At 45.3% G+C, this 26,173-nt stretch overlaps 1 protein-coding gene across 3 annotated transcripts in view; it reads right to left on the reverse strand.

The window, feature by feature from the left end:
* Positions 1-26,173, reverse strand: part of ELMO3 (engulfment and cell motility 3) — a 593,731-nt gene that overhangs the window by 247,930 nt on the left and 319,628 nt on the right. For all 3 annotated transcript variants that reach the window (XM_069653870.1, XM_069653880.1, XM_069653889.1), the window contains one exon: positions 2,932-3,031. In XM_069653870.1, coding sequence (XP_069509971.1) covers positions 2,932-3,031 — 100 coding nt within the window. The remainder of the gene's footprint in view (positions 1-2,931; positions 3,032-26,173) is intronic.

Genomic DNA, 26,173 nt, shown 5'->3' on the forward strand with positions numbered 1-26,173 from the left:
TCACCTGCAGGTTCTGAGTTGGTCTTGTGCTCACAAACCTATTTGGCTGTGGCTGCATTGGAAGAGACTGGGAGAAGTTAACAGTCTTTCCAGGTGCGTCTAATTGCTGTGAATGTAGAGCTGAGGTCGTGCAACTACCCGAGCCCTTTGTGCAGAAGCAAGCTGAGGGAAGCAGGAGAGAAAGAGACTTTCTGAGGTTGATGACTTTCAAGAGGCTCGTGGCTGGACTGTGTGTTGGTAGGATTTGACCTCTGAAATCTCTGCATAGTTTGACGCACTTGACAGAGAATTTTTATCCTATTTGTATTGAGGGTCATAATTTAGACCTTGAGAGGAGGTTTAATGGGAAGATCTAGCAATCACTTTGTACAGGGCTTGTTTTTCTTTTAAAGCATGTGGCTGCAACAACAAAAAGGTATTTCATATTCACACAAGCAGAGACAACTGTACTCCAGAGGGGTGCGTGTCTCAAGAGTGCCTGAAGCAGTAATAGCAGAAATAAAGTCGAGAAGTGGGCGCAGCCCACAAGCGCTGGGACTTTGTAGCCGGTGAGTGAAGCTCTGCACTCCAATTAACAAGAAATGCCTTGCCGGTAACTGAACCAGCTAAATTAACACTTGCAATGGAAGTGGGGGCCAGTAAAAGTTGTTTGTTGCCGTGGTAAGTCTTCACAATGAAGGAATTGTATCCTGCGCGTATTTAACACAGTTTAAAATACTCAAGTGGAAGGAAAGCCATTTTATTTCCATTGTTGTAATAAAACCATTACCGGAGTGGTCGCGTGTCTCCTATTAAGAGGGAGAATGTTGACAGTAATCACTCGAGAGGTAGCAGTTCACTTTCCTAAATTGTTACAAGCAAACATGCAACAAACAAAGGTTGCGTGCAAGTAATTGTCATTCCCGATCTACATTGAAGCTGAACTCTATATGAATAAAAGGGAACAGGAAAGTCTTTAAGTTGAAATTCATCTTCAAAGAATGTACCTAATTTTGTTTCTCTATTGAAACCGGACTCCTGTAACATTCAGAACAAATACTTTGTAGTTGTAGAAGTTGATGAAGCCAGGAGAAGAACACGCATTACCCAAGCCAGTAGACCGATCCTTTCTAAGGTAAAAACAGACCGATTAATACCTAAACACTGATGTTTTGAAGTTGTTGAAGCTGTTATGAATCCAGAGTGATCTGATACAAGGGTGACAAGGTTATCTAAGGCTGGAAGAGTGGCAATTTAGCTTTGGGGTAACTACTGGAAACAGGAAGGTGTGCATAAAGCTGGGGAAAGGAGCTGGGTGATTGTTAAAAGAACTGATCCACAATCTGTGAAGCTGAGACTGTTAAAGTTTAGAGAGAGAGAGAAACAGTTTAGAAGCTAAGACAGATTCTAGTAGTAGCTGAAAGACAGACAGAAGAGGCAAAGAGGCTGCCCTTTCTTGTGGCTTAGGAAAGAAGAGTGCCTTGCCTACCTGTAGAGGTCGAAGAACACCCTTAGAAGGAGCATCCTGTCAAGTTATATTAAAGAGGCTGCAGAAGTTGTTGAAGCAGAAGTGGTACTTTTGTTTAGAACTTTGTCAATTCTATCCTGGAAGGAGGTTATCCAGGACTACCATTGGTGCTGTTTTCTTTGTGGAGACTGGAAGGGGAACTTTTCAACAAACGAAGAAGAAACGGTTACCAGTTGATTTTTGTTTGGGTGAACTTTTGTTACTTTGGAACTTTTCAAGAACTGATTTAAGACTTTACTTTTCTTTGGGAGAAATTGACTTTGGACATTCCTGGGAAACAAGATCCACCCAGGATAAGTAGAAGTTATTCAACACACTGGTTATTTGGTAATCTTTTCTTTATGTTGTTTATGCTTTGTTTTGACGGTTTTGTTGTTGAGTGTGAGGGCCAGTTTTGTGTATGCTAGGAGATTTTCCCTTAGATGCTAGACTAGGTAGGGAAGTCCCTGATAGAGTAGGCTTGTTTAGGTTTTCTTTGCATTTTTTGTTTAAAATAAAATGTCAAATACTGTCAAAATACTGAGAAAACTGCAAACAGTTGTCCCCCTCGATTTACTGACCCCTCCCACAGTCCAGTGACCGAAAGCTCTGTCGTCACATAGAGCGGGGGGCAAAGTTCCTACCTAGCCGGGGGTCATTCAAACACGACATGCGACAACCTGAATGTATTTTGTGGTGATTGTGGAAGCCATAAACTATGATGGGAAAAAGACATTTATTTTTCTATTATTTCAACATTACATTTGTAGACTGCTCTCCCAGTGTTTTCTCTCAAAGTGTTATATGGCCTAGCTTGCAGGCTGCAGAATCACCAGCACCATATCCTATCTTTCACAATTGCTTTGGATATACCCAAAAACCATCTGTCTGAATGTCTAAAATGACATAGCACCTAATCTATGTCTCTACTTCTGGACCTAGAATCTGGAGTTTTAGGCACAGCCTTGTCCAAGAGATGTCTCCACATGTTGCCCATCAAGTCATTCCGAATGGAAAAGAGTGGTCTCAAGCTTTCACCTTATGCTTATCTCCAGTCGGCATAATTCTAAAGTAGGTTGGTGGTAAACATTTCCCTTTACCATTGTCAATATAAACGGCATGCAAATGATAAACTTGTGCTTTTAACTGCTTACAAAAATTCAAAAAAATCTATTTATTGGCCAGAGCTTGCCAGACTGCCATGAAATCTGACTGCAAACTGTTACAATTGCTACCAGCCAAACATATCTATGATGTTAGTGATGTACCTATATGTATATTTCCAGTTACCCTCAACATTCCATACCCCCATGCCTATCTTTGATACCCAAGGTCAGGTATGACTCAGGAGTTACTCTTTTGTGAAATGTTGTCCCCATCCATGGCTTTGTCTTCCCCGTCCACAGTAAGCTCACAACAAGAATTCTTTTCATAGAGTCTTTTACCTTTTTGATAAAATCTGGACTCAAAGTCTCCCAAGAAACAAAGCCATGTTCCATCAGCTCCATGAAGGCCTTTAGGGTGTGAGCCAGGATCTCTCCAGTGCTAAATATCAGGGAACAACAATGAGGTCAAAAGTGAAGTTTAATGTGCAATGACAGGAAGACATTTATACATGCAGTAGCATATGTTACACTATTACACCATAGACATTCATGTCTGCTTCAGGTTCCCACCTCTACAATATGATGAATGTATAATCCTGAGTAAAACAAGCACCCAAATGATTATTGTCTCCCTCTGAGTTAGAATGCCAGCCAGTGACTAATTCAGAATCTTCGTATGCGGAGGACCTATGAGTGCTGCCCACCTGTTAGCTCCTTAGGATAGCCGAATAATGAATGTGAGGCTTATGCGCAAACCACTTCATCACAACCACACACACTCTGCAACTCTCACTTTGAGACCCAGACATCAGACAAAAGAGCCAGCAACATTGGTAGACTGCACTAGAGTATCATTACAAACAACCTGCAGAAGAACTTGAAGTTATGCAAATTACACAAGCATCTAATACACCAAGCACATACGCTCTCACCAAAATAATGACACACTCATCCATCTAATGGCAATGGTACTGGTATCTGTTAACACGGGCTACAAGCAACGAAGGTAGCTGACCAGAGCACAGAAGAAATACAGTGAGAGGAATGGAAAAGAAAATCTGCTGTTGTGTGTTGTGAAACGGTCTGTTTATACTTATTGAGGAAAGAGGCGTCCTGCCATTACCATGGCGACACGTCATTACCTGGAGCGCTGAGAATGTTGACACGAGACGTGCTTTGGCATTGTGAAATGGGCGGTACACGTCTAGTGTTGTCAGGCTCAGGGGAGAGGGATATGATTTAGTGCCGCAAAGGCAGTTCACCCAGGGCGATGCAGCAAGTGATAAGGTTATCACAAGATGGCCGTGCCCTGCTGCCTGTTTTCGCTTGTGTTCAAAAGATAAAAACTCTGGTAAGGTGCATAGGAAATGTTTGTACGATCGATCAACGTGTGGTTAAAAACACATGGCCGAACCATAGGGACAATAATATTTCTGACCGCACCATTCCTTTAATGCCATCCCACCAAGTGCTTGGTAGGATCAAACAACATAAGAACACCTCAATAAAACCATCCAACATAAAGCAATGGGGTCAATAGGAGATTACCACATTTACACCACCCTCAACCTGAAGCTGCCCTAATAAAACCCCCTTTGCCATTAAATACTATGACAGCATTCATGCCGTGCCATGTTCTTGCTTATAGATTCGAGCTATATGAGACACAGACTGGTCTTTTGGAAGGTTTCACAGTAGCATGTGTGAAATAAGGTCCAAGGCATTATTAAAAGAAACAATAAACAGAACAGTTGCGTCACAACCATCATCTAAGAATCAATACAAGTTTGGAACAGAAAATGCCAGCCGTACCTTGGTTTGAACAACTTCTTTCATGATAGTGTTCATGTAGCGAGGAGAACTGCATTTGCATTGCATGTACTACATAAAAAATACAAGGGACAAACCCCCCCCTACAATACATTATAAGGCTATTGCAAATTACCACCTATAAAACATTATAGGGCTATTGGAAGTCACAGACGTGTTTTGTGACCAAATAGAGTAACTCCAAGATGACTTCCAATGCAATTTTACATAAGGTAGGGGGTATTTTATTCCTAATAATACATGACTGCAAAGTCATCCCCTTATACTTCGCCTCTTGCCTGCCCTAATACAAGAAATCTTCCAGTTGTTGATAAATATCATCAATGTATAGTCTGTACAGATGAAAACACACTAATATGCAGCTTGTAAAGTGCGGCAAAAAACATTTAAAGGCACTCTGTGGTTTAAAATAAGCAATAACATCCAGATAGTTATGCCCTCCTGTGCTAAATGACACAGGTGCACAAAATAAACATATTAGAACAAGGAGTTCCTTATCAATTCATGGCTGTAAAGTATCACAAACACATTTTACAAGAAAGACATCTGAAAAACTAGTCACGGATTTAATTAAGTGCTCCTGTGGCAGCTGGCATTCTGTTGTGTGCTGGCTCAAGCAGCTGGCCTTGTGATATCCCAACTCAACAGCAATAAGTTAGTACAGATACAGTAGTGATGTCATTTGCTCATTACAGGTGACTAGCAATGCCAATACTATACTGAAATAAGGAAGTTATTTAAAAGAATTTAGATGTATATTGCAGGCGGCTATGAACATAGATAACTGAAGCAAATGCTTAACTGCCTGAGCTATCTTGTAATCTCTAATCACTGCTCTAAAGGAGTGTGGTAAACCAAAGGGGTTGCTAGACCAAGTTAGCGGACAAGTGGATTTTAATTCCAGACCAATACCTCAGAAGGATGTGTTTCTTGACTAATTGATTTGGGAAAGGAGTTTGTAGGTATATGGTTGAATGTCTCTTGTCCAGCTGCCCATCTATGAATGCTGATTGAGTGTTGGTGCATGTCTCTGAGTGGCAGCTGAGGAGAATCTTGTGAATGCTTGTTGTGTGATTGTTCTGAAAGTGCCATTTGGGGCTCTGGGCTTGAGTGTATGAAGATGGCTGATGGGTGGTATCATGTTTAGAGTAACAGGAACTGTAAATAGTACAATGTAAGCTTTCTGGACTTTTGTATCAAGAGTTTCGTGGCTGGTCTGTGTGTTGGTACGATTTGGCCTCTGAAATCTCTGCACAGTTTGACGCACTTGACAGAGAATCGTTATCCTATTTGTATTGAGGGTCATAATTCAGACCTTGAGAGGAGGTTTAATGGGCAGATCTAGCAATCACTTTGTACAGGGCTTGTTTTTCTTTTAAAGCATGTGGCTGCAACAACAAAAAGGTATTTCATATTCACACAAGCATGTTTAAATGCAATGCATGTCTCAAAACAGATTCAATCCAATGTTCTGAGTACAATTACATTGGGTAAGAATAACAAACATTGTTACATTGTGTGATGAATCTCTAGATTTTGTCACTTCTCCCCAAGGGGGAGCGGAGCCCCTTCCCATTAGGCCAGGGTGGTAAGGCTGCTACCCGTTAGTCACCGTGGGGGTGGAACACAGTTGGATTACCTCCCTCTGGGGATAGGGATGAACATCTAGGGAGAACGTGGGTTGATCCTCTCCCAATTAACCCTTCTAACCCTACACGTATTGTACACCCCAATACCATACCGAGTCACCCCATGTACATGTGTAGGGCAAAATATATAACTATTGAGACAAAGAAGAGTAGAGGCTACCCAATGGAGGCTGGTAGTACTAGTACTGAGACGAAGAGGAGGTGAAGCACCATGAAGAATGCGGCAAGAATTAAGGGTGAGCGTTCTAGTGATTACCAAACAGTTTTTTACATAAAAAGCAAAGAAGGACTACAGAAATGGCCGATCCAGTCCCAGAGCAACAAGCGAAGAAGTTGTCAGATGTGGGAGATTCCAACGAGTGGAAACCCGACAACCGGAGATGCGAGCAGGAAGCAAGAGGCGTTCCTGGGAGCTCCACGAACAGCGAGCCCAGACACACCATGGTGACCCAGTGGCAGGACCTCCAAGGGGAGGTGGACCATGCAATCGCGCCAGCATCTGCAGAGCCACTGAAGTGAAGCAGAAGAGGCAGATGGTCGCTGACGCAGTGCAGGTGGCCGGGCCCCAGTCCCAGGAAGAGCCACCACTGTGCATGAAGGCCCAGAAGGTAACAGGAAGCATGGGTGGGTCAGCAGGGACAGTGGGACCAAACTCCTTCACAATCCCAAGGGACCAACAACAGAAAGTGGGAAGCCTCAGAGGGAATCTCCCTCGGCACAGTGGGAGTGAGAAACCCATTAGTCACCGGAGAGGTGTCTGGGACCCAAAGTTCAAAGAAGAAAGCAGTCCAGAGAGGGGTCTGGGACTCCCGACAAAAGAAAGCAAGAGAGTAAGACCCTCTTGTTCGTGGCAGTACTTGGCAGGAGAGTAAACCAAGTCTGCCCAAGCTGAGAGACGGGGAAGCCTGAGTCTGGACCCTCAAAGTGAAAGAAAGACCAGGGTAAGGGAGTCATTCCCCCTGGTGTTGTTGAACTGCAAAACCAAGTGAAACAAAGGCCAGGGGAAAGGAGCCATCCCCCCTGGTGTTGTTGAACTGTGAAACCAAGTGAAAGAGAGGCCATAGGAAGGGAGTTATTCCCAATGGCTGTCTGTGTGGAAAAACAGTGAAAGCAGACACCAGAAGGGAGCCATTCTCCTAGTGGTTGAACCTGCAAGAAGGATCGAACCATGATCCAGGGGAAGGGACTCAAAGATTGTGAACAGGGGTGAACAGGGGAAGGAAGTCAGTACCCCTGGTAAAGAACTTACAAGGCAAATCACAACCGATAACTGTGATACCCAGTCCAGGAGAAGGGAGTAATTCAAGAACATTAGTGCAACCTTTAGTTTAGTTATAAGTGTAACAGTCAGAGATAGGGACTTTTGACACAGGACGTGGGCTTATTAAGTTACAAGTATATCCTGACAACTCTGTTAGTATTTAAGTTAAGGCAGGGCAACCCCTCTTAGAGATAGGGACAGTTAGATTTTCTTTTTATTTCTTTTGTTAATAAAAGTCTATAGCAATCACTATGGCACCTGTGTGTCAGTCTCTTCCTTCTGCACCCTTACAATTGTGAAGAAGTGGGAAAAATCTTGAAACACAAATATTATTCTGTTTGAACATTTTATTTCAATTTTAAATAATAGGACAACATACGATTATAGTTACATAACCTATATGCAATATCATACATGAAGGAAGAAGGAAAAAAAATAAAATAAAATGTCCTATAGCATCATCCATACAATTCATTAAAAACATCCCACACTTTCCAAAATTCATTTAACTTAGCCTTTCTTTGGATAAAATATTACACACATATTCTTCTGATCTGGGATTAGGAAAGCATCTGCATTCTGCGCTTTGGCACAGTGGACTAAGCATGTATTTGGCATGTCCAGAAAGACCGAACTTCCAGAGCCTAATCTGCAAAATTATATCTGTTGAGCAGCCACACGAGTCAAGAGGACGTAGCTTGTAATCCATTTGTATTATGTGAAGAACAGATTTCTCACTAAAAGTCTAATCAGGGATTTCAACAAAAGCTTCTAGTCAATGATGGATCAAAATTCATACTGAGTTTCCTATGCAATTTACCTATTGAGGGAGGAATCACAGGGACCACTGGCAAAGCGGGCACAACTATGAAATGCCAATGTACAAACCAGGCTTCACCCAGAGAGCCCCCTCCACAGGAAAAGTACCCTGGAACAACAGAACAGAACACCTGAAGATCTGGTATGAGGGAAATGGCCAAGCTCCTGCTTCAGTGTCCACTCAAGGGAGGGTGACTTCAGTCTGATCAGCATATCCACAAATATGTTCTCAGATGGCACACCAAAAATGTGACAGCTCTCTCATCGCCGAGAATCAAACTGACATGGCCTACCTGTACAATAAAAGGGAACACGCACTCCCACCCCCATTTGTGGAGGTAATGTGTAACTTGGTGACGTCTGGCAGGATCTGCAGGGAATTCCTTTGAATGACCTGAAAGACTGGCAAGACGATTTGGAAGAACTTACATTTTTGCAGACTGATGTGAAGAATCTTCGCATTGTCCTCCTAATGGCTGCTTGCCAAAAGATCAGACAGATAGGCATGCCCACTGAACCCGGCAGCATCAGTCACCAAATAGTCTGCGGCTACAAGGGAATAGAATGCCTCTTTCTGCAGAAGGCTGGATGGTGAACTACCCTGAAAGCAATCGCACAGCACCCACACCAGAACATTAACCAGATCATAAAAGTCCTGCCAAAACGGAGACCACTGTAGCCGCTGGCCCCACTAAAGGGACCGAATCCTCAACCCTGTGTCGCAGACCTGGAAAACGCATAAGGCCATATGACTGAGAAGTAATGATCCAAGACTGGAAGAACAACAGACACTGCCTGGAAGATATTGCAGACCCTTTCAGAAGGCGGAAAGGCCTTAACCTCCAGATGGCCAAGACCACCTGATGCAGAACTGAAGTCTGGCCAAGGGTGACAGGTGGGAATGTTTCAAGTGCAGGTAGAAATCTAGAGAATGAAGGAAGTCCAAGGCATTCATATTAGGTAATAATGTGGCAATCACAAGATAAGGATTAGAGCTCCAAACCACCTGACAGCCTGTACTACAATGCAATGATATATTTTGTTAACTCTATCCCCACTGTCTAATTTAATACACTTTAGACATTGCTAGAATGTGTATGTCTACTTGGGCGCATACAAGAAACCTGTCATCTATGCGCAGTTACACAGCTGAGCGAGTACAAATAAGTTGCAGGTCGGTTTTGACTGTAGTGGCAGTTATGATCAAATATGCACACACATTATTGCTGCATTCCTTTTCCATTTACCTATGGGTCATTTGGGGTTGTCTATAAACCCTGAAGTTCATGGCAGTGGGGTTTATACCTCAACAGTACCTCAACAGTAGTGAGGATTGCTAAGAATCCAACCATATGATCATGATGTCTGTGTTTGAGGGGAACAGTGGAGTTCGGCAGTCTCCCTTGCAATATGTCAATACATTCTCCTGCCGCACATGGAAGAGACGTTTGGAGGTTGTAAAAGGCCAGGATAATCAGTGAGTTTTTTTTCTTTCTTTTTTGTTATACTTATGCTCATCTGCTGCCGTATGGTCAATATTGATCCCCAGGTATCTGAACGTTTTGGTCTGCCAAGCTATCTGCAGGGTGGGTAGGTTTTTCTGTAGTATGCCTTTGTATCTACCCAAGGGGAACATGCTTGATTTTTTGGGGTTGACCGCTATCCCGGAGAGAGCCGCATAGCGCTCCATCACTTCTAGGATGTATTGCAGGTTCTCCTCTGGGTATCGCAGGTACAGGAGCATATCGTCTGCATACAGTGATATCAAGAGCGGTTCCCCTTTGGTGCGCACTCCTATCTCACTGTATTGCTGTCTCAGATAAATTGCCAGCAGCTCTAATGCAAGGATGTACAGCATTGGAGACCAAGGGCAGCCCTGTCTCGTGCCTCTGCTTAGTTGCCATTTATCTGAGATTAACGCTCTGGTTTTTATCCTGGCTGTGGGGGAGCTATACAACATTTTCACCCGCCACAGGTACCCAGGTCCCATCCCATATTCTTTTAAAGCCACCATCAGCCATGGCCATCTGACCGAGTCAAAGGCTTTCACTGCGTCTAGCGAGATTACTGCTATTTCGTTTGTGTCCCCCTCTGTCTGCTCTATGATGTGGTGGAGCCTCCTGTCGTTATAAGATATGCTTCTGCCTGGGACTTACCCAGTTTGGTCCAGGTGTATTAGTTTATTTATCACCAGTTTAAGTCTATTCGCTAGTACTGACGTGAGGATTTTGCTGTCTTGGTTTAACATGGATAGTGGTCTATACAACCCACAGTCTACGCTAGGCTTGTCTGGTTTAAGGGGTGAGATGATTACCGCCTCTCTCAGAGATTCCGGCAGTCTCCTTTTCTCATATGCCTCGGTCAGCATTGCCAGTAGCGGGGGAAGAATCTCTTGCCTGTATGATTTATAAAACTCACTGGGGAGCCCGTACGTGCCTGGGGCTTTGAACATGGGTAAATGCGTCACCACTGCTTCTAGCTCCTCCAGTGTAACTGGGGCTTATAAGTTCTCTCTATCTTCTACGCTTAATTTGGGCAATCCCATGTCCTCTAAGATCTCCTGAGTCTCTCTCCATATTCTCCCCCGTATCTGCATAGAGGTGTTCATAAAATCTGAGGAATCTCTCGTTCACCATCTCCTGGGCATTCCAAACTTGACCCACCCCTCCCACTATCTTTCTAATTGCAGGTCTTGGTGCCTCGTTTTTATATAGCCATGTGAGCAGCCTCCAGCGTGTTGTCTTTCGATATATTTCTTGTAATTCATGTTGCTTAGCCTCTCCCAGAGCTCCTCGCCAGCCAGTTGTAGCTGGCTCGCACATTCTACCTGCTCCTGTGAGGTGCCCTCTTTATTCATTATTGTTTCCAGTCTCTTGTCTATCTCCTGCAGCTCTCGCTCTATACCCCCCTGGAGCCCTTTGGATTTGGATATGCTCGCCCCCCTTATTACCACCTTAAAGGCCTCCCACAGACTTCCCTCTGATTTCACGCTGCCAGTATTATTCTCGAAATAGCTAATTATCTCTTCCCGTAGATCCTCTCGGAATGTGGTGTCCCTCAGTGCCTCGGCCCTAAGCCTCCATGTTGGAATTCTGATTCTAGGGGCCTGGTGTCGCCACTCTAGGACCAAAGGGGAGTGGTCTGATAATATTCTCGCTTTGTATTCTGAGCCCACCACTTCCTCCACTATTTCGGGGGTGGCAAACACGTAGTCCAGCCTCGTGTACAGATTATGTGGGGCCGCATAGTGTGAGTAGTGTCTACCTTTCGGATGTTGTCACCTCCAAATGTCCTCTAGCCCAAAGTCTCTTAATAGGGCTCGTAGCGCTCTTGCTGCGGGGGTGGGTTTATCTAGTTTCATATCAGATCTATATATTATTATTTTTTTATGATCTAGTTTAGGGTCTAGCATACAGTTGAAGTCCCCTCCCCATATGATCGCTCCACCTGTGAGGGGGCCGATTTCTCTATATAACGTTTTATAGTAGGTCACTGTGTCTTGGTTAGGGGCATATGTGTTTATAATGCTTAGTTCCCTGTTCTCCAAAAGCCCCCGGGACGCTACCATCCTCCCATCCGGTTCCAACATGGTCTGTAATATCTGGAAAGGCACCTGTGGTGCCACCCAAATGATCACCCCCATAGCGTATGCTGAATAAGTAGCTCCTATAGTGGTACCTTTCCACTTTTTCTTAATTACCTCCTGTTTCTCCTTGGTGAGGTGAGTTTCCTGCAACAGAGCTATGTCTACTTTTTGCCTTCTCAAGTACATCATCACCTTATTTCTCTTCAGGTAGGTGTTAAGTCCCCTGACATTCCAGGTTATTATTCTGAGGTCACCCATTATCTTCCAGATCCCCTTCCCCGTCCCTCCCTCCATATCCTTCAACCCGAGAATACTTAGCGTGGATCATGGACCGAGGCGTGCGGGTGCTTGCTCGTTCCCTAACAACTATCACTTCAAACTCCCCAACTTCCTCCCCTCCTCCCTCCCATTCCAACCCCAACTTTTGCCCAGCTCCATCCCTGGATCTCAGGCGATGCCGCATTTGGTCCCGTCCAGCTAGGCCGGTACCGGGAACCCAGCAGGAGGTTCCCGCTTTACTGGTAACTCAACTAACCTATCTAAGGGGGTGTGAGATCGGGTGCTCTGTATCTCACATTTGTGTGACACATTTCACATGCCTTCCCGTTGTGTAACCCAGCTATAGTCAAGTCCCATTTGCACATGTTATACAGCACCTCGCTCTCCGAAGTCTCTGCATCATTTCTCTGCACTGCTTCCCTTCTGCCCATCCTTCCCTTCTGGGCAATTTTGTGCATCCAGCCATTCCGATGCCTCCTCTGGAGTGTCAAACAATAGTGTCCTGTTCTTGTGGAACACCTTCAGTCTCGCCGGATACATTAGCATGTATCTATGGTCCGCCTCCCATAGCCTTCTCTTTACTGTTCCGAAGTTGAGTCGACGCCGTTGCACCTGGAGTGTATAGTCAGGGTATGCTGTAATTGAGGCAGATGACCTTCGGATCGTGCCTCCTTTGCAAAAGTATTCCAGGATCCTTTCCCTGTCTCAGTAATTTAGTATTTTGGCTATGATGGGTCTCGGGGTGGCTCCCGGGGGGGCCTCCTTGCCAGGGCTCTATGCGCTCTTTCCACTGCAAATCCCTGGGTGAGAGTTCCCCCTTCTATTTCTTGCCGCAACATGGATTCAATGTACTCCGTGGGGTTTGATCCCTCTTCTCCCTCCGGGAGCCCCACAATACGTATATTGTTCCTGCGTGCCCGTCCTTTGGCCTCTGGAGTGTCAAACAATCGTGTCCTGTTCTTGTGGAACACCTTCAGTCTCGCCGGATACATTAGCATGTATCTATGGTCCGCCTCCCATAGCCTTCTCTTACTGTCCCTGCTCTCTAGGTTGCCCACCTGCTGGCGTAGCGTGTGGATCTCTGAAGCGTGCGAGGCGCAGGTCGCTGTGTTGGCCGCTGTTTCTTTTTCTAGTTCTCCTGTGTGGTCCGCTATTGCCCTAACATCTTGTCTCAGGAGGTTTAGATCTATTTGTACTGTGCCCATTTTAGTTTCCAGCGCCACTTTCAGTGTGGTTATGGCAGCTTCCAGTTTCGTTTCCCACGCCGCTTAGAGGTCTGCAATGGTTTCCAGGATTTGCCAGTCTCCTCGCGCTGGGGATACGTCCTGCTGGGCGCTTCTGTCCTTGCTTCTAGCACCTTACGTTGGTTGCGGGGTCTTTGTGAAGTCCTCCATCGTAGATTGCTTCCCTTTTGTTTTATTCAGCTTAGTTGCCATGTCTTTAGCAGTGCCAAGTGAGCGAACCCCCTGCTCCTGATTGTGCAGCCTTTTGTTGCTATCAGGCACACAGCCTTACGTGTGTGGGCTTTTTGCTATCTCCTTCAGGTGTTCCAGCACCATTGTCTGTATCCCAGGCTGTAGTCTCCTTTGGGCTAATTGACTGTGGAGCTACCGGGGTTAGTTTGGCCTGTTTCTACTCCTCGTCTGGGGCAGCCTCAGCTTGCTTTGCGCTTTCCTGCGCCTCTCATTATGCTTGGCTACATTCTTGTGCAGCAGGGCTCCTGCAGGAGTATCTCGGGGCAGTGCTGCGGGTGTCATGGTGTATCTCTGCGAGGTCTACTCCCTGCCTGCCCCCTGAAGTGGGGTGGTGCCTCCCTACCTTCCTGGGTTGTCCGTGGTTGTAGTGCAGCTTCAGGTACCTCGGCCAGGCTTGTCTCTGCGCCCTATAATGGCTTCATGTGTGGTCCTTTAGCAGCGCGTTTGGCACCCTTGTTTCCTGGGCCCAGTGTGTTGCTGTGTGGCCTGGCCTCCGCTCATCCACAGCCAATGTCCGTTCAAAGGTGTGCCTTGTAAGTGTTCTATGTCATATGCAGGCTTGTTACCCGCTGTGCTGTCCTCCCCTGGGTCGGGCGCCCTATTTCTGCATCTCCGCGGTGGGGTTCGCCTTATTTCCTCCTTTCATCAATTTTTTGTATGTTCTTTCCCCCTTTCCCCCTCCTTTTCCCCATTTTTCCGTCCCTGCAGGGGCTGCAGTGGCTTAGTGCAGCGGGGGGACAGGCTCTCACTCCTTTTACCTCGCTGCTCCCCCGGATTGCTGCAGTGTGGCAGTGGTCCGTGGGTCATGCAGCATGCCAGACGCTAGGCCGTGGCTCTGGGCGCTATGCCTGCGCGCTCCGCCTCTCAGGCTCAACATCAGTTGTGTGCCACGGGCAGGGTCCCTCTGAGACCGTTCTTTGCTTCTGCAGCTGGCGTGCAGAGCCACCCGGAATGGGCAGCTCTCACACTCCAGCGGTTCGTGCTCGAGCCCCTCAGCCCACAGCTGCCCCAGGCGCCTTCTGTGTTCCTCGCGAGCCCAGCCCCGATGCGCATCTTGGTGTCCAGAGGCCCCGCTTCGTTTCAGATTGCCCATCGGCGTGTCCCGCTTACCGCCTCAGCACAGTGTTTCGTTAACAATAGCAGGCTGCCCCTCGCTTATCAGTCCATCAGGCTTACGCGGTGGTCCGGTTCTCTGGTGTCCATGTAGCGCATCTCTGGTGCTATGCCCGTGGTGTTCCTTTGCTGGGCTGATTCCGGCCACGTCTTTGTGGCCGGCCCGCCGCTCCTTTGTCTCACGGTGCTGCGGCCATTTTTAAAGATGCCCGTCTGGTCAGCGGTCTGTTTTAGAATTCCATGCTGCTTCTTCGGCCGGAGTCGGATTCCTGTTTCTTTGTATGGATTGCAAACGCTTCGTATTCCCACGCATGTACCTAATTTTGCAATGGGTATGCTGCGTTTGGGAAGCAGGTATTCATAGAATCTTTGGCGGATCTCTGGGAGCTCCGGAGCTTCCGTCCCTCTACATGGCCAGTAGCCACGCCCCTTGGATAATCAGTGAGTTATGGTGATGCTGAGCATTGGGTAATGTTCTGAGATTAACACGTTGAAGACAGGTGATGTTGTGAGTGTAAGTCATGTTTCTGTGATAAACAGGACATCTGCTTTGTTGATTGTAATTCGTGCTGTGTGGCAAGTCGGAAGAAGGACACAGACTCTCCGAGGACATGATAGGACATGATATACTCCCACCCTGTCGGTTTCTTTCATCCTGGGTTTGCTGTGACTTTGGTATGACTTTGGTATCACAGAAAGCAGCATTATCGGAAGTGGACTATGCCCCACAGCGGACATTCATTTGTGGTCCCATTCCACTGGCTATCCCTCGAAACAGTCACATTTATAGCTTTAGACACGCACACACAAGCAAAGGGGCTATGAGGTTACTGCAGTTCTGGGAAAAGCAGAAGGCGAGCCCTGAGACAGACATATTGGGGTAGGTTGTGTGTGCTGCCAGTGGTTGTTTGCTCATTACCCAGTTCACGTATTTCGCAGAGCGGAGGAGTACTTGGGATAACAGGGGGAAAAACCAGAAACGTGCCCTACACCCCAAAGGCTTTACAAACAGGGCAAGGTCAGTGTACCATCAGACCCCTCCGTCTCCCAGCATGAACTTGTATTGCACTAGGAAGGATTTTTCCTGTACCATTGTTCCCAAAACAATACACTTCCTTCCACCCTAAACCCCCCATGCAACTGTAAACAAAGCAACAACCAAGCGGCAGCGCTGAAAATATGGGCACCCCTCACCCTCTAGTCACCGGGCTGCAATCGTCCACCCAGAGCCACACATACATGGCTTGTCACTGGGCTAATCGCGCCACTCCAACCTCTGCTGGCCAGTGGTCGAAGTGTATGAAAAGAAGTAGTGGAGCTATGTTCCCTGCTGGCCTGCCCCTGTTCCACACAAACCCATCATCACGCCCCTTCCCACACACAATACAAACCCCCAAACACTTTCACCTGCTGTGTAGGGGAACATTCAGTGCAGTGCACTGAAAGTGCAAGCTGCAACGTCTTCCTACTCTTTTATTTTAAAACGAAACCATTCCGGAACGGTTTCTTTTTTAAATAAAAGTATAGGAGCTGTAAAACGCAATTAAAAAAAGTAGAGGAGCACCGCTCCCGACCGCTCCCGCTCACTTCGACCACTGCTGCTGGCAAGGATACTTGCAAAGGCCAGGTACAGTTTTCCAACCTTTTGGAGCCCTGGCGCAAGTCACTGTGCTCCTCACCAGCCCCCCACCGGCAGTCACTGTACGGTTTCAGAGGCTCCACAGGAGACTGCCATCCGAAGGTATACTACTGCTTCTTTGATGAGATTTCCAGGCAGCAGCAACTCATCGAAGGCCTCTGTGGTGCCTGCATCTTGCCCTGCCTGTCCCCCCTTGTGTAGAAGTGTGCTCTCTCGCACCCGCAAGATTGTGCATGATTAAGTGCTGGATTATGCAAATGATCACATGCTAACGGAATCAATGACATTGACAGTTCACTAGGAATCCTTTTGTTGCGGTCGGCCTCTGTCACAGTGTACACCTCTGCCTTTTATCACTGGACAGACACAAGCTTGTATGCGGGCAAAGCACCAGGCTCAATCCCAGGTGCGATGTGGCTCAAACTGCAAGGCTAGAATCTATTTGCTTATACTGGGGGCCATCATCAAGATCAACATTTCAAAGATCAACATTGGCAGTGCCAGAGTTTGTATCCTAACTACTGGGCCTGGCTGTAAACATTAACGTGATTTACGAAGATGTGCTCTAGCACCTTGAAGCGTCTTGTGCTAGATGGAATTACCAATAAAAATCTCAGACCAAATAACTGGACAGACTCAAAGAATATGGCAAAGTACTACTATATTCTCAATTTAATAAAGCAGGGCAAACTGGCAGACATCAGACTGATGCTTGCACACTCACACACAAACTTGATTACACAGAGGGTTTATACCCCAATATGCATCATTTATGATGTCATCCTACGTGGCAAACTGTAAAATCTATTGACGGGAGAGATTGGTTTAGGGGAACATATTTACGTATAGAATAAATATGGGTTAGTACACCATTGGCTGTCTCTTACCTATAAGGCACGCCTGAAACTACTTCCAAATAGGTATAATACTGATTATAGCGTACAAAATGGCAGCGGATCGGTCTATGCAACATTGTATAGCAAGTTGCCCCATAGACCCACTGATTGGTTGGCATTCCCACCCAACCTTGGACTTGCGGCTCGACTAGGAGCACGTAAGCAAAACGAAACCCAGGTGCTTGAGTCACGTCAGATTACTTCCCACTTTCCCAATTAGCCCATCATCTCTGATCAGTGTGACCATGAGCCAAAGTTTCTTGTCTGTAGTTGACCTTGTAGCTCGCTCTCTGTTCTGGGAAATTCAAGGGAGTGTAAGCACATCACTATATTCTTCCACAGCTTAATGACTAGCCCTTGTTTTCGAATTCTGAATCACATGTGTGAAGAGATCGCAAATGTGTCCATTTCGACCTCTTATTTACTGCTAGTCGATTCAATTATGCTGGGTGTCATTGCTCCTCTTAGCCTCTAGAGATTTGCTCACTCCATTTTGTAGGAGCCTTATCCATTGCTAATTGTCCAATACCTGGCTCTTGCAAATCTTTTCTTCTTCTTTAATCTAAGAGAAATATGTCTCACGTCGATGGCTTATCCGTCTGCCTCCCTTTGTGATTTGCAATTATTCCTTGACATAGCATCCTTGATCATAGGCCAAGATAGACTCCTCTTCGTTTTGCACACAAAGCTAATTCTCAAAAGTCTCCTGACTCTGCACCCCTGGTCTGTTTCTGAGGTAGCTGGATTGAATCTTTACACAAGCCGACCTCCATTTTCTTATCATGGCCGTCCTTGCCATGTTATATTTTCCTCTATAGCAAGCTTCCATATGTCTCATCTAGAAGTGCACAGGAAGTGCAGTTTTGCTGGGAAAAAACTTGCTTCACCGCTGCTGCTGATGAGCAGAGAACAAGTGGAGTACGAGCCTCAATGAGCCCTAACGCGGTTTGTCTTTTATACCTGATCACATTGACACTTTCACGGACTTATATGGACTCTTGATATGGACTTTTGTAACGGTCTGTTATACTGTTCCTCTGCTAATAGGATTGGCCCTGCCCACCCTCTACTACAAAAGGGGCGGGGTGTGCACCTAGAAATGGACAGGAAGTGCTGTTTTGCTGTTGTGACGTGGTGGTGTGGTGGTCGGTGGGCGATGGTGGTGGTGGTGAGGAGGAGCTATAATTGGGTTAAACTCCATTTATCATGACCCAGTTAGCAAGAAAAATAATTATGTAAGCCTTACCTGATCTCTGTTTGCACCCATTACTAAATAACAGATAAAAGAAAAGGGAGCAGAAAACTAAGCAGTTTGTAGCTGTTGAGTATTGTGCCGTCGTTGAACTTGAATGGTTTGACTTTCTGTGAGAAAAAGTCGAGTCGATTACCCACAACTCTTTCTGAGGTGGCGGCTGTTGCTGCTGTGGTGGCCATCAGTGTGGGTGCACTCGATAGTGATTGCAAAAAATGATTTGCTTAACTGTTAACAGCACGCCTTTGTGCTGTGTTATGGTATAGCGCTGTCCTGGGAGTTTAAAAAGTAAGAGTAGCGAATACGAGTAAAGAGTAACATGTGAGTGAGTGATTATATTTGTGTGAGACTACCATTGAATGAACGTAATGGAACCAGAACTGAATCCAAATTTATTGACGGGAATAGAGGTTACAGGCGAAAAAGCAGCTACAGGATCAAGCTGCAATAATAACATCAATATCGCTGAGACTGTGTTACTAGCTTTTACTGCTTATGCCACGGTTGAAAGTATCAACATGGCTAACAAGACAAATAATACATATAATACACATAAAACAAACCAGAATTAGTGATAGGACCATTGCTACCCTCTCCTATAAGGTGCCGCCGGGCAGATCGAACATGCATACCTAATACTATAACTAACAATAGTTTTAATAGTGTTAATGGATGTGGAAACGTGAGTGGGGGGTGGGAGTAAAAGTGTGAATGAGAAAAAAGTAGGTAAAATGAATAACTATTATCCAAACAAAGGAACTCTCACCATGGGAAATGGGAATAGAAATGACATCAGAGTCCCAGTTGAGTCAAGTGTGAGTGAGTCAATCAAATCCATTGATAAAGCAGATGCAGCAGAGGCAGAGCGATAGTTAGCATGTGAACTCAATGAGCTTCTGCCATGCCTAGCAACCAAATTAATAGAAAACGGATTTATTCCAACACCGAATATTAATGATAGTGAGACCGTGTATGACCCACAAAATAACCACTGTCTGGATGGCAAAATCATTACACAGGCACAAATTAGCGCGCCTCCTGCCGTTAAGAATCTAACACCTAAGTCTAGTTCACCTATCTCAGGTGCCCCTGCCCAATGGACAGATCCAATGATCTGGTAGGTCCAATATTACAAGAAAATAACTCAGAATCGAATATATCTTTACTGAAGCTTTTCAAACCCAAGCTATGACTACGATACATGAGAATCACACTGAGAATCACAATGATAACCTTGATGCTTCCAACATCAGCACCATGAGTATATCATCCTCAATGATGTTTGAAATTATTTAAAATTTGCTGGTTAGTTTAAATACGAATGCAAAAAGGTTAGAAAAGAAACTTGATGTACAATCCCTACTGCTTCATAAGAGTATTTAATTGCACCAGACGTGTGTATAAAGATAACTGCTACAAACACCGAAGAGGGCAGCCAAGACGTACAATTAGAGATATAAATAGTAGAGACACAAGAGTTAAGTAGCCAAGTAGTTACCCAAAGCAAATCAAAAAATTATTAAAAAAAGCGTTAAAACCTAAAAAAACTGCAATAGGAAAAAATCGAGCAAATAAATACAATGATGATCATAATATAGTGGAAACAATATATAGTACAATACTCCCTACAATATCAACAATACAATATCAAAAAGTAAAGGAAAACCTAAATTGAAAACCAAAAAGCAAGTAATAGCTCAAGCAATAATGTATACCTCGAAAGGACTGTCAACAAGGGTGAACGGATATATCCATACCAAAGAAATAAAAGCACCTAAGACAACACAGGAAACAGGGAGCACTGAATCTAGTGATTATTAAGGCATCAGTTGGACATTGTACGCACAATGAGAAGCACTATCACATTTTAGGAACTGATAGTGAGGCTCATCATGAAGAAAATACAAATAGATCTGACCTAAAAAGAGAGAGAATTTCTCGAAATGATATTAGAAAATACTTGTGTGAGCTCATGAGTGAGTCTAGTGAGCAATTGAACAAGGAAAATACCAACAACTCCATTGAGAGAGAAAAAGGGATAAATAAGAATATAGATAACCAGAACATTTTAGTGCGTAACAGCGATCGGATAGTAATACAAGAAGTGCAACAAGTAGAAGAGTGTCCAAAGCAAAAAGCAAAGAATATGCATGTGCATCCGACTACCACCCCTATTAGATCTATTGAAACAATTGCCCCCCCCCCTGATAAAGCATTGAACATTGATGCCAGTAGGCAGACAATGATTAGCGACGTTCAAAATAGTATAGAAAGTTAAAGCTTAATCACAACAAAAGAAAGAAGTGAAGACCCCAATGCTGATAACCACTCCGATATAATAAGGGCATTACACATAAAATCAGTTGGACGAGTTGATAGACATCCTCCGTTAAATAGAATAACCGTGTTATGAATACTACATGAGATAATACCACTTATAGTAATAACAACCGAGGATATTCTCATTGTAGATCAACTCGCAGATAAAACTAATGTAACTTCCAATATCTGGCTAAAGTCATCTTATCACAAACTGTTTAAAATGGGATTTTGTAAAGAAATCAAAATGAAAAAAGCTAAATATCCATCTGAAAATCTAAAGGTTATCAGTAGGGCAACTACCAGTAAGTTCCTAGTTCCACCTAGCAGTGGTCCTCTGTTACAAAAGCCTCAGACGAACACGATTAAAGCTCACACACTTACAAATGTAGCGACAAAGGCAGTACAAATTGATGAAGAACACAATAAAGGGGCATATTGGCAATGGTTACCCACAGTCTTTAAGGCCCACTTCGCAGAAATATTGCTATAACATTAGTATACTGTGTTCATGGAACACAAGAGGTTTTTCCCACCTATCAGTAAATGGTAGCAGTATGTTAGAGGGGAAAACGCAGTGAATGAAAGGGAATGGATAGCTGGTTTTTTGATTGTTGAAATTTTTATGGCCTTTTTTATTCATCTATTAGTTTTTAAGTTATATGGAGAATATAAAAGAGGAAGGAAAGGGAACCTCTCCGTCTGAGGAGAGAAGGTGGCAGCCACAGTGCAGGAAAATAAAAAATAAGGAGAAATGTAGGAGCTCTATATAAGTAGAGGACTCGGGAAAAAGAAGTGTTTGTTGTTTTAGCTTGTTGTTTTAGTTGTATGGAGGAGGACCAGAAGGGGCTTGTATGGTGTAAATGAGAAGTGAGTAGAGAAAGTGTGTAAGGAGTGAATGGGGATGCTCTAAGGGGATATCAATACCATTTTTGACAATATTGGTTGACAGTACAGAGATAATTGTAAGTTGCATGGTGTGTGCTGACGTGGAGAACACTGCGCAAATATATTGGTAACACACAGTTTAGACAGACGACGACCATGGGGACAGACACACCCCTAACCCATCTATGTAAGGCCTTACACCTGTACAGTGACAAAATCAGGCGAAGTCAGAAGTTTGTCGGTTTCGGCACTGGGGGACCAGGCAGAATCCATCTGGGTGAAGGGGGTGTACCCAGGAGTAACACTAAGTAATGATTCTCACGATGGGGCATCATTCAACAATATCTGAGCACGGGTCTGGGATGCACTGCGGAGGACCTTCCAGGTACCCCCCATTTACAGTTAATAATGCAATGCACAATGTGGGGTGAAGAGGGTGTTGCGCAGTACATTCTTCGGGTGCAGGAGATGTGGAGGGAGGAGACGGGCAGTGCCTGGGACCAATCAACGTCTTTGTTTTACTTTATTGTGAAGCAGCGGCTCCCACAGGAAGTACAGAAAGCCCTGGATAAGATAGCAGGGGTGAAAGCAAAGAGTTGGCCTGAGATTCAAAGCATCATAGTGCACCATTGTAGGAGGATCAAAGAGCGTGAAAAAGAAACTATTCAAAGACGACAGGCAGAAGAAGCAAAACTAGTTCAGAATAAACTAGTAAAAATCGCAGTAGTCTCCGTAGCACCGGCCCCAGAACAGACAGGAGAAGAGGGATGTGCCACAGTGGCCACACAGGTGAGGATGCCCGCAGTGAAGGCAGACAATACACAAGGACAGTGGGGAGCAAATCAACAATACGCAGGGCCCCAATGGCAAGTAATCAAAATCAAGAGGACGAGGTGGGTTCCAAGGGCAAAGAGGAGGGGGTTTCAGGGACAAGGACAGCAAGGGGGTGGGCAGGGAGAGTGCTGGTCATGCGGAAGGTGGGGTCACTTTGCCAGAGAAATCCGTATTAGGCCGGGAGGGAACTACAGGTATAATCATCTGCCCTACAGAGGCCCCCACCCCGGGAGCCCACAGGGGCCCATCCAGGGGTCAACCATGATTCCATATACGAAATACACCAAGTATACACTCAGTTACCTCCCCAGATCCCTGGCCCATATCGCCATCAGCAAAACAAAAGAGGTGATCGCTGGAAGGTTTAGAATAAATCTTAACCTCTGGCATTGCTCTGAGCAACCCTCCAGACCATCGTTCTTCTGTTGCCAAGCCATTACAAAAGGGGAAAGACCATATGCAAATCAGGCTTGGTCCCACCCCCAAAGTGGTAGTCCAGCACAAACTGCTAGGTCACGTCCGTTACGACGAGACCACAAGCATCCCCAGACATGTTTCAGCCTTGTTGGGCGTCATCAGTGAGGAGTAGCTTGGGTCTCTAGGCCCAGCAGCACGGGACCCACGTCTGGGCATACCCGTCCCATTCGGGGTGAAAATAGCAAAACAAAAGAGGTGATGGATGGAAGGTTTAGAATAAATCTTAACCTCTTGCATTGCTCTGGGCAACTCTCCAGACCATCGTTCTTCGCCTGCCAAGCCATTATAAAGGGGGAAAGATCATATGCAAATCAGGCTTGCTCCCACCCCCAAAGTGGTAGTCCAGCCTGAACTGCTAGGTCACATCCCTTCTGCACGAGACCAGAAGTGGTGTGATAAAGCCTGATTTGCATATGGTCTATAACCTTCTGTAATGGCTTGTCAGGCGAAGAAGAACAAGAAAAACATATTGGTGCAGCAGTGGTGTGATTGGAGGAGGGGGGGGGTATAAAACCCTCATCATGAAGAGATCACCAAGACATTTTCCTGCACAAGCGGCAGAACTTGTAGCGCTGATTGAGGCCCTAAGAGCATCAAAGGATATTGCATCACATTTTATTCGGACTCTGCATAAGTCACCACCACGGTGCACGCAGGTCTGTCCTGGTGGAGAAGGGGGTTCAGGAGGGCAGATGGATCCCCAGTGCAACATGCAGCATTATTAAGCGCACTGACCACCGCCCTCGCAGAGCCCACAGTAGTAGCAGTGGTTAAGTGCTTAGCTCACACTCAAAACACAGACAAAATATCTTTGGGGAATGCTGCAGCAGATGCAGCAGCGAAAAAAGCAGCATACCTTCCAGTACGCCTGAGTGCAGGATACATCTTAGCAAGTGCGGTAATGCCCCCAACCCCGGATGCATACACTGCACTGCCCATAGCACAGATAATCGAATTGGAGCGTTGAGCGCCCCAAAAAAGAGCAGGAACTCTGGCTCAAACGTGGGTGTGTTCAATCACCCACAGATCTCCTATGGTGACAGCAGGCAACAGGAAAGGTTGTAATGCCTGTTGAGCTACTCTATACAGCACTTGAACAGCTGCACTTCCCAACCCACCGTTCCAAACAACACATCGCTGCCGATCCCGAGGAGGATTGGTTCATTCTGAATTTACAGGAGCACCTGACACAAATGGTGTTCCACGTACCACATGTCAAGTGTTCATCACGGGGATGACATTGAGAACTTTAAGGGGAACATTGCCCCGACCTGTGGGCCCTTTCTGAGAGCTGCATATTGACTGTGGTGGTGTGTTCATTTTCTCGATGGGTAGAAGCAGGACCACGCGCCCACCCTGATGTCAAGTGTGCTGCAAAGTTCCTTGTTAGGGAACTTTTCCCCCAATGGGTAGTGTGTGATATCCTGCGATCAGACAATGGGACTCACTTTTTCAATGAGCTGTTCAAGGAGGTGACAAGATTATTGGGGATCAAACACAAACTTTGCTCAATTTATTACCCATAGGCAAATGGAGTGGTGGAGAAAATAAATGGGGTCCTCAAAAGCAGATTGTGCAAACTATGCCTCAAGAAGAATTGGGTATAGTTAGTTAGACTCTCTTTCTCTCTCTCTCTCTCTCTCTCTCTCTCTCTCTCTCTCTCTCTATCTCTCTCTCTTTCTTTCTCTCTTTCTCTCTCTCTTTCTCTCTCTCTCTCCCTCCCTCCCCCCTCCTTTCCCTCTCTGCAGGTGCAACAATCATGGAGATGACGCCACGGCAGGACGCATCAAATGTAGATAGCAATAGGAGTAGAATGAGCTTTTTGAGAATGTATAGCTATAATTGTGCATTGCACTTTGTAGCAATTGTATTTACTATATTAATTTTAGCATTGGGCATTTACTGGGGAGCATTTTTTATCTGGGGGGACCATATAATCAAAATACGACAAGAAAGGTCCCAGGTGTTACTTGTCAGCTGACAATGTAACTGATAGGTCACCATATGCCCCACATGCCACGTCTATACCTTTTTTAGTATTTACCCCAATCATCTACCTCAATATTTAACATGTTGTCTAGTCCAGCCGCTAATATGGTTATAGTGACCCTGAGTGAAAGAGTGAATGAAAGCGCCCATGTAATGAGAATTGAACAAACTGTTGGAGCAACAAACAAAACAATGTATAATACAATAAATACCACATGTAGCAACTCCCAATCCACGCCCTGCAATCATTTCTTGTTTACTCCTCATAGAGCAGTGGGGAAGGGGAAAAGGTTCCCCTTGCGTAGTGACAGACAAAAATGACAAACGCACCCACATAAGTATGATGCCTATCATGGTTTAGGATTAGATGCAGTGGAAGACCTTCACCATCCTGAACATTCAAACCCTTGGTACTCTGATATGAGTGCGATGGGAAGGCGAACGACTAATGGGAGTTGCTATGTTTGTTCTCGAATACCACATGCATCTGGGGCACCCAAGGTCTTTCTACCACGAGAGGTACAATTGAATGAAACACAATGTGTGATTCATCTTGTACAAGCTCAGCCTTTCCACTTACCTAGCCAATGTCAAGCTGGCTAAAGCCACTTTTTTCGCCCAACAAATTGAAAGTGCTCTATGTAAACCTAAAACACTATTTTCTATTGTTCAATCACTCTCCTCCTCTGAACCCCTTACCTCGATGGTTAAACCATCGCAAAAGCTATGCAATGACCTAGCATCGTTTTTTATTACGAAAATCGATGTGATACGATCTAACATCGCCAAATCTCTCGCTATGCAATCTTCCGGCACTACTAACTTTGTGCCACTCACCCTCACTGACCCCCCTGCCAGCTGGTCCACCTTTCCTCTATTCACTGAGGCAGAGGTTCTAGCAGCGATTCTTAAAATTAAATCCTCTTCTCCAGAGGATGCTATTCCGGCAAGTATGATGAAGACTATTGCCCCAGACATTCTGTTTGACGTCACAGCGGCTATAAACAATTCATGCCAGTCTGGTCTGGTTCCGCCGGAAATTAAATCTGCTAGGGTTATTCCCCTGCTTAAGAAGCCGTCTCTTGATCCTACTATCCCCTCTAATTTTCGCCCCATATCCCTGCTCCCGTTCTTGTCTAAACTCTTGGAATCTCTGGTCACGCCCCTTCTCTCCTCCTTTCTGGAATCTTCTAAGATCTTTAATCCTGCCCAGGCAGGTTTTAGGCCAGGAAGAGGAACAGAGAGTGTGCTTGTCTCAGTGCAAGATGACATGTC

The sequence above is a fragment of the Ambystoma mexicanum genome, chromosome 1p, assembly GCF_040938575.1.
Source record: "Ambystoma mexicanum isolate Mex_15411 chromosome 1p, UKY_AmexF1_1, whole genome shotgun sequence".
NCBI lineage: Eukaryota > Metazoa > Chordata > Amphibia > Caudata > Ambystomatidae > Ambystoma > Ambystoma mexicanum.